Here is an 8,796-nt window from a genome sequence, read left to right on the forward strand (position 1 = left end):
GAAGAAAAAGCGAGAATCCGGGCTGCAATGTGGATAGATCGGCCAGTCGAAAATCAACGTTACACTGTCTGCTGTTCGATGTGGAACAGAAAGCGCGTAGTACCTTTTTTCTTTCGCGGTAACAGGACTAGACGAGATTGCAGCACGAGCCATGGGTTCAAGATATTTCGATGACCGAAATGTCGTTAAACGGGTAGACACTCGCGGTCGCGTGCTCGCGTGTTCACGTGCCAGAGTTGTGGACTACGTGCGGAACGGTTACGAGAAGCAAACGAAACGTAACCGTACGACGAGGTCGAGCAGAAACGATCGCGAACAGAAACACGATTGATGCACTGAGAACATCGAAACGGTAGAAGCACGTCGTTGGCGCGTGTGTCAGCCTGTTGGCCGTAGGCTCGTTCACCCGATACACGCGTGTGTTGAGTAAGATATAGGGTTTTCTCGACGCACGAATACGTGCGCGACCTCGCCTGCAGATGGATTCAACCGTTCTCCTGCAGGTGTGCGAGTATAGGTGTAATGATGCGCGCGCGGCCGCGCTCGCTGCCGCTCGCGTACACCATTGCCCGTGCGTGTGCGCACGATATATCGCATCGGTATAGACGTTGCGGGGCTTCTCTCGTTCGTTGTTCGAGCGACAATATAAAGGGCCGGCTAAACGCGATATACCGCTGGTAATCGCAACCAACCCGTACAACCGTCGCCAACACTCGAATCGATTCGATTCGATTCGATTCTACGCGATTCGATTCGAATCGAATTGACTCGGATTCTATATTCCATCCTACTGTTCGCTTTACCTTTTACCCCGTTTATGATCATCGTTCGTGTTATTTGCGAATGTTTTTCTTCGAAAGATATCGGTTACGCCAATGCGCTCATAGGTAAGCTCGTATAAATATATATATATGTATGTATGTATGTATGTATGTATGTATGTATGTATGTATGTATGTATGTATGTATGTATGTATGTATGTATGTATGTATGTATGTATGTATGTATGTATGTATGTATGTATGTATGTATGTATGCATGTATGTATGCATGTATGTATGCATGCATGCATGTTTGTCCGCGACACACTTTGTGATCCTGATTGCAGCTCGAACACAAACGAAGTTTTCGCGATTCATCGATTTAGTCGGTTAGGTGAATACCACACCACCACTCCCTTCGCTTACAAGGGGTTTCATATATCGTGAAGTAAAAAAAAAAAAATACACGCTACGCTCGATTATATTGATCGCAATGTATTCATACTATCTAAGTTCACATATTCACAATATAGATACAAATTATTTTAGGATTCGACGTTAGTACATACAGTATAAACATTCGTCGAATTCGAGATTCGAAAAATAAATTGGTCTTTTGTTACGTTCACGTTAGCGTCCATATCCACGGCTTGAAATTTCTCGTTATCATCTTGGTAGATCTTTTCGCATTTAAATATATTTTGCGCAGAAAAAATGCGCACCGTTATTATCGCACGATTCGGGTTTTTATTTTGATGCTTCGTCGATTTGGCACGGTTTCGAACGGTTTTCGCGACAAGGCAAAGACTCGATTAAACGTGGCTGATCGATCACCGTGCACGAGAGATCAGCCGTCTTTGGACAAACGCGCGTATTACACGTAATTTGCATATTTACATCGTGTGTCATTTCACAATCGTACAACGTGCGCTTGATATTAACGTAATTAATTAAAAAATAAAATAGTCGATCAAAAAGTTAAAAATTTGGTAGAAAAGTCAATTAAACTATTTTTCGCATATTTTTCTTCTGCGTCATCATCGTTATCGTCATCACCACCAATGAAACGCTCAACGTTGTGCCGTATATATTACATCTACGAAACATCATACATTCCACAAATATATCAGCTAGAGCAGGAGGAAGACTTTGCTAGGTTAATCGTAACTCGCAAAAATCGAAGCTTGTTCTTCCGCTATATAAACCGACAGCAAAGGCTCGCGATGCTTCTCGAGACTTTTGTTCTTTCTTTCCTTTTCTCTGCGTTTTTTTTTTTCTCTCTCTTTTTCACCGGTTTATCGTTCATCGATACAACAAACATTCGATCCATCACAGTTTCGAGTTTAGGACGGAAACAGGCTATTCCATGGATTATGCCGAGCTTAAAAGTTCTCTGCAACAACGATTATTAGGCAAGGTATTATTTCGACCTACCTCGCTACCTATCCTCTGTACTGATTTTATTCTTTTCGTCACGTACTCCTCTCGCTGTTCACGATACGCATCATCGCGTGTACGCATCGTTGCGAGAAGACCCGAATACGGAGTACGCCGTTACTAGTCTAAATACTTACGTCGAAAGTTCTCTTCCCAGTAAACCAGTCCCGACTAATCCTGTGCGCGATCGACTTCTATTAAGTTGAGCTCTTCTCTCTGCTGTAAAAAAGAAACATTTACGTCGTTTGTATCCGTTTTTCACACGTACTTGTTCATACGCTATATTAACTTGGTCGCTTCGCGTTTCGTGCGTGTCTCGATCTCGATTAGAATCACCTGTTGCACGCAATAGATCAGCTACTGTTTCAGTGAAAATAGTTTAAATACTGATCGATAGTGCAGGAAATTGTCTTTATTAATTTGAAAATTACGATATTTACAACGAGTGACATTACAAGTGATCGATACAGATGTACGCGGACATGTTTCACGTTCGTCTCCGTATTCAGATCACAAATTATATAACACAGCCTATATAGATTTCTTCATAAAAGTTCTACTTCTAAACGGTGTAATGCTGCTATGTAAACAATGTTTTTCTTCTTCTTTGTTTCCTTTCTTCCCTTCTTTCTTTCTTTCTGCTTCCCCCTTTTCGAACGACTAACAAAATCCGTATCGATCGTCGGTGCAATGCGTTTTTTACCAACAAAAGAAAAAGAAAAAGCAAGAAGCGAAAAGCGAAAAGTGAAAAGCGAAAAAAGAAAAAGAAGCGCGCGTCAAAAATGGTTATACCTATTTTCCCTCGAAATCGTCGATTTACGCAATTCGATATCGTGATTGTAATTTTGTTAAAAAAAGAGTTTGAGAAAAGCAACGCCACGACGATACGATATGATACACGAAACGAGATCAGACCAGACTAGACTAGACGAGATGAGACGAGAGACGAGACGAGACGAGACGAGACGAGACGAGACGAGACGAGACGAGACGAGACGAGACGAGAGGAGACGAGAGGAGACGAGACGAGACGAGACGAGACGAGACGAGACGAGACGAGAGGAGAGGAGACGAGAGGAGACGAGAGGAGACGAGAGGAGACGAGAGGAGACGAGAGGAGACGAGAGGAGACGAGAGGAGACGAGAGGAGACGAGATGAGACGAGATGAGACGAGAGGAGACGAGATGAGACGAGATGAGACGAGATGAGACGAGATGAGACGAGATTCAGTCTTCTCGCGATATAAAAGATGTATGTATATATGTATGTACGATGATGACGTGTACAAGAACGAAGTAATCGTAGCATGGTAATATGGTGGTGTCAAGTTGGAAGGTACAACGTCAAAGACGATATCGACGATGCAAACGCGCGATAAATCGTTTACCAAAATTTCCAAATTCTTTTTCGATGTTTCCTCTTTGAAAGCGTTGAAAGCGATTGTCCGTGTCCGGCAGCGATCGACAGCGTATCGTTACAGTCTCGTTTGCTCGATAACGTCGATGACGCATCCTTCTTGCGCCCGAAAGTTGAAGAAAACTGTAACGCGTTATGCGTGAATCCTAATCGATCTCGAGTCTCGAGTGCGGTGGATTGGGCGAATTGAAAAACAAGCTGATCCGGTTCGATCGCATTCTCGTTGCAAGTTCCGATTGGCGAACCAGAGAGAGATTTCAAAGCTGGAAGTTGACTGTTCGAACACTGTACGGACATATCGTTTTCGTTCTCGTCCTTCCAACGAGCAATGTCGTTGAAATTTCTCGTTCGAATCAACTGTAACGGGCTCGAGATACTTTCCTCTATTCTCGTCGCGACATCATCCATGGATTTCGATATTCTATCGGACACGGTATCGGAGACACAGCAAATGGAATGATTCTCGATTAACGAAACGCTTCCGCTCGTCGGGCTGCCCAAGTAACCGAACGGCCTTCTTGCTCTTTTACCGCCGGCAGATTTCGAATGTTTCAGTCTACGATTCTTAACGGTACGACGCACGATGCTGTTTCTCTTACGTTTCTTACTTACTATCACCCGCTTCCGTTTAACCGGGCTAAACTTCAGCCGAGCTTCACCTATCAAGACTGTCCGATGGAGAGAGGGTGAATGTAAGCTTAAACATCGAGACAAATTGTTCGACGCTCGAGATCTAACGACGCGCGTTGTCGTCGTCGCACGTTTCTTCAGCTCGTCTATCACAAACCCGTAAGACGTGGTCGACGCGACAGTAGCTACAGACCCGACACGTCTGATGTAGCCGCTCGATGAATTCGACGTTTCATCGAAATTTTCAGACATTCTTATAGAAATGTCCCTTTTCGGTGTTTCTTCGATCATCGATCGGTCGAAACGTGTTTTCTTGCACGCGATTTCGCTTTGCTTCTTTCTCTTAAACGAGCTCACCCTAGACAGATATTTCTCGTGCTTGGGCGTTTTCGTAGCACGATCGATTAACAAACGCTTATAGAGATGTTGATTTTCTTCCGGTGTCGTATACCGAGCGAGATCAGAATTCTCTGAAATCATGAATGGATCACGAGGTAGCGAGGTTGCGTATCGCGCGGCTTTATTTCGACTTTGTTTAACCGCGTGTCGCTCGATTTCTCCCGGTTCGTACAACTTAGCGAGCAACAGTTTCTCCTTCTTCGTAGATTTCGTCGAAGCGTATGCAGTCCTATAGAACTTACCACCAGCGGCGCGTGTTTGACGTTTGCGTCGTTGATCCGGTCGACTGAACGCGGAACCAGTTTGAAGAGCCTCCATTAAGCTGTCCATAACGCCTTCCTGCGTCTCGTGCGCGTTCATGTCGACGAGCGCTCGTTTCCGCGCTGCTCGTGCCGCTTTCTCCGCCTCTGCTTTTTCTCGCGCCTCTCTTGCTCTCCTCTGCTTCTCTTCTCCTTCCCTAAGCTTTATTATCTCCTTTTGAGCTTGCTGCAAAAACGCGGGTTCGAAAATCAGACGTAATACCAATTACTGCGTGCAGCATATTCACGATTTCTCTACCTACCATGAAGTCGTCTTTAAACGTTTTTATATCCCCAAAAAATTCTTCTATCGTGTACTTCTGCTTATCGAAGGAAAAGAATTCCGAGATTTCGGTATACAAGCTGTCCATATTTTTGAACATATTCTGCAGAACTTCATAAGATTCACGGGCTTTCTTCGCAAACGGCTGTGAATCGATAGCACGATATTTAAGGAAAACCATCTCAACGAATTTAAACGTCTTACTTAAGCGCTCTAGTTAAATCACCGATATGAATGTTTGCGATCACCGATAACGGAAAGAATGCAAAAAAGGATACACCCATGACATTCAAAAACAAGTCTTCGTCGGATTGTGGGATTTTGGCATTCGATAAATCTTGCTCGAGATTTCGAATATTGCTATCCATCTGTCGTAATGTTCTTTGCACGTTCTCTAGGGAAACACGGCTCGCTCTGTCCACGTGTGCCAATTCTTCTGCAAAGTTCAGACACTCCGGAAATTGCCTTTCGATCGTGTCAACTAAATAGTGCATCAGAGTCTGTTTGTTATCGACATCCTTCGTGCTGGTCAACTGAAAGTATCGAAAGTATCCATACCGTACAATGCAAATGTCTATACTCGTACAAGATATGCTGTTGTTTCGAATCCTCGTCGCATATCCGCGATTTTTTTTACGACAAGGAACAAACCTTGGTAAGAAAACTGATTTCGAATCCAAAAGCTTGGCCATGTTTCGAACCGGAATTCATGTAGTTGCCAAGCAATAGAATTAACTCGAGAATTCGGGCAAATTTTTTGCTACCCTTTACTTCCTCGCAAGCGGCTGTACCCGCTACTATGTCCGGTTTCACGTCTTGCACCAATTCTTCGTATCGTAACATGAAGCTCAACGATCTCAGCCTTGGCAACAACCTCTTGATCGTCGATACCTAATGGCATTATATGGCATTATATGGCATTATATGACATTATATGACATTATATGACATTATATGGCATTATATGGCATCATTCGTAATACATCGTCTCGAGGATATTTCAACGTTTGGCAAAATAAGAGTCTCAAAATTTTCGACTGAAATATTTCAATGTTACTCACGGTAATGCAAAACTGTTCGGCTTCCGTCAAATCGTCGTACTGATCTTTGTAAAGTTGCAGTTTCGATAGTTGGTCGGGTGGCGGTAAATACTGTATCAATCCTTGAAGTATATTGTCCGAGACGACAGGTCCTTTACATTTGAGTAAACAAGATTTCACCTCTTCGTACGACATATGCTTTAAAGTACCGTTAAGAAGAATAAGGATATTTTGCGCAGCTTTGCCATCCAGAACCTTTAGGTCTTTCACCTTCTTCGACGCAGCTGACCTGCATAAATAGGAAATAGAAAAAGCATTACTCCCATCAAACGTTGCATTTTAATAACCAAATAATAATTAATGGAACGCGTTCGAATTACTTGTCCACGACATCATCGATTTTCTTTCCACTCGGTTTCGATGCAAACTTTTGGGCTAAACCGTCCAATATCTCGGGATTGGCCAACCTATCCTCTTGTACTTTTGTCCAAAATGATTTCTCGGTAAGTTTGTGCGGCAGAATCTACGAAACGTTCCACTTGTGAACACGATCATTCTCTACCGATTCTTTCACGAGAGATAAAAAGACTAGCGCATGAAATATTATTTACTGCTTTCCAGTTTGCTCTCTTCAATGGCGCATCGACTTCCCATTTTTTCTTCGGTTTTAGTCCTAACGGAAGCGATTGCTGTACGTTCATCATGCCCGGTATAATTCCAGGCATCATTGGTGGAGGTACTGGACCTAATCCTGGCATCGGTGGAGGTATAGGTCCAGGTTGCGTACCAGGCATAGGAGGAGGCGGAGGACCAGCAAATCCGGGAAGCGGTGGCGGAGGTGGCCGAGGACCACCGAAACCTGGTAGAGGTGGCGGCGGTGGTGGTGGCATCCCCGTTCCCGGTCCATTCGCATTCGGAAGCGGAGGCGGTGGCGGTGGTGGAGGACCAGTGATTCCAACCAGACCGGGTGGAGCTGGACACGTTCCAACTTTCTGCGTGATAAATCATCGAGTAGATATCAAAATTTGATAAACGATTGTAAGGTAGTCGCACGAACTCGCGTTTATTCGATCGAACGTGTTTAACGACAAACTCACAGCGTTACTACCGCTCGATCTCGTCCCTCCTTGTTCCAATTCTCTAATTTTGTTTTCCGCGTGCTGAAGTTTCGCCTCTGCTTCTTGTTTGCTAGCTATAGCCTCTTCCAACTTTTGCGACATTTCGAGTAATCGTATTTCTTCCTCCGCTCGCGATTTTTCGACCAACGTATCGATTAGCGGTTGTACGTCGACTTGAAAGCGCTTGGTCGCACTAAAATCCGGATCACAGCCTGAACGGTGCAACACTATTTGCGATACGCATTCTTCTATCAATTTATAGTAGGCCGGCCTGTTGGAGAAAAAAGAAAAGAAAAGAAAAGGAAAGAAAAACGGAAAGGAAAGGAAAGAAAAAGAAAGAAAAGAACAAAAAGGCAAAAAAAAAGAAAAGAAAAAAGAAAAAAAGAAAAAAAGAAAATAGAGAAATAAATAAAAACTGCGACACCAATGAATAAATGACATGCAAGGAGCCGTAACTGTTTCTTACCTCACCAAAGCATCGTCTCTGACGAATAAAAGATGTTGAAGTATCGATAAAAAATACGGTTCGGCGGACGTTTCCATCACCATATTTTTAATTACTTCGAAACAATCGTTCACATCGTCCAATTCTAATCGTACGTGATCGAATCTTTGCACAAATTCTTCATAATCTTCCTCCTTGTGATCATTGAAAATCTTGAGATGTCTGGCTAGATCCTCGGATTCGTTTTTTTCTAATGTCTCCAAAATATCGGCCAAGCCAACCCGCATAATTTCATTTCGCAAATGCAATCTAAAATCCAATTCTTCGGCCGAAGAAATGATGGAATTTATGAGTTGAAGACATTCCACCTATCCAACAACGAACAATCACGTGCGATTTAATGATTATAAACGAACGAACAGCGGCTAATGAGAATGGAGAGAGAAGAATAAAACAGAGTAGAAGGAAGAAGGGAAAGGGAAAGGGAAAGGGAAAGGGAAACGGAAACGAAAAGGGAAAACGATGAGACGGAACGTACCCGTAAGTTTTCATTTTTCTTATTCATTAGGCCTTGCACAATCGGTAAAAATCTTTCTCGCCCCTTAAATTCTCCGTTCATAGTGATCGCGTCTAAAACCTTTTTGTGGCTGTCGCTGGAAATAAGACAAACGGCGCCAAGCAGCTTCACAGCTTCCGACATAACGGATGGTTTGGCAGGTTCCAATGATCTAGCTACGATCGTAAGTGCTTCGTGATGAGCTAACATCTCCTTTATGCCAACGGTGTTATTCATAATAGCCTTCAAACATCGGATGCATTCGTATTGTATACGCTCGTATCGGTTGTCACTGTTACAGGATAGAATAATATCGGTTTAACGACATCGAAACTCGTTAGAGCGATGAAAATAAAAGGTAAAGGTAGTTTCGTTAAGCTGGCCGACTACTCGAAAAGTAAGGATCGGAA

At 43.3% G+C, this 8,796-nt stretch overlaps 1 protein-coding gene across 4 annotated transcripts in view; it reads right to left on the reverse strand.

The window, feature by feature from the left end:
* Nucleotides 1–1,451: 1,451 nt before the first annotated feature.
* Nucleotides 1,452–8,796, reverse strand: part of dia (diaphanous related formin 1) — a 12,216-nt gene continuing 4,871 nt past the window's right edge. For 3 of the 4 annotated variants that reach the window (XM_017909164.1, XM_017909163.1, XM_017909165.1), the window contains 10 exons: nt 8,369–8,678; nt 7,852–8,198; nt 7,365–7,656; nt 6,879–7,259; nt 6,648–6,790; nt 6,289–6,556; nt 5,879–6,118; nt 5,506–5,760; nt 5,208–5,372; nt 3,397–5,131 (listed from right to left, as the gene is read on the reverse strand). In XM_017909164.1, the coding sequence (XP_017764653.1) occupies nt 3,584–5,131; nt 5,208–5,372; nt 5,506–5,760; nt 5,879–6,118; nt 6,289–6,556; nt 6,648–6,790; nt 6,879–7,259; nt 7,365–7,656; nt 7,852–8,198; nt 8,369–8,678 (3,949 nt within the window). In that variant the 3' untranslated portion in view covers nt 3,397–3,583. Of the gene's footprint in view, nt 2,156–2,336; nt 2,419–3,396; nt 5,132–5,207; nt 5,373–5,505; nt 5,761–5,878; nt 6,119–6,288; nt 6,557–6,647; nt 6,791–6,878; nt 7,260–7,364; nt 7,657–7,851; nt 8,199–8,368; nt 8,679–8,796 lie in introns of those variants that run through there. The other variant, XM_017909166.1, reaches the window with a different exon arrangement.

The sequence above is a fragment of the Eufriesea mexicana genome, unplaced genomic scaffold, assembly GCF_001483705.2.
Source record: "Eufriesea mexicana isolate 0111107269 unplaced genomic scaffold, ASM148370v2 scaffold15773, whole genome shotgun sequence".
In the NCBI taxonomy this organism is placed as follows: Eukaryota; Metazoa; Arthropoda; class Insecta; order Hymenoptera; family Apidae; genus Eufriesea; species Eufriesea mexicana.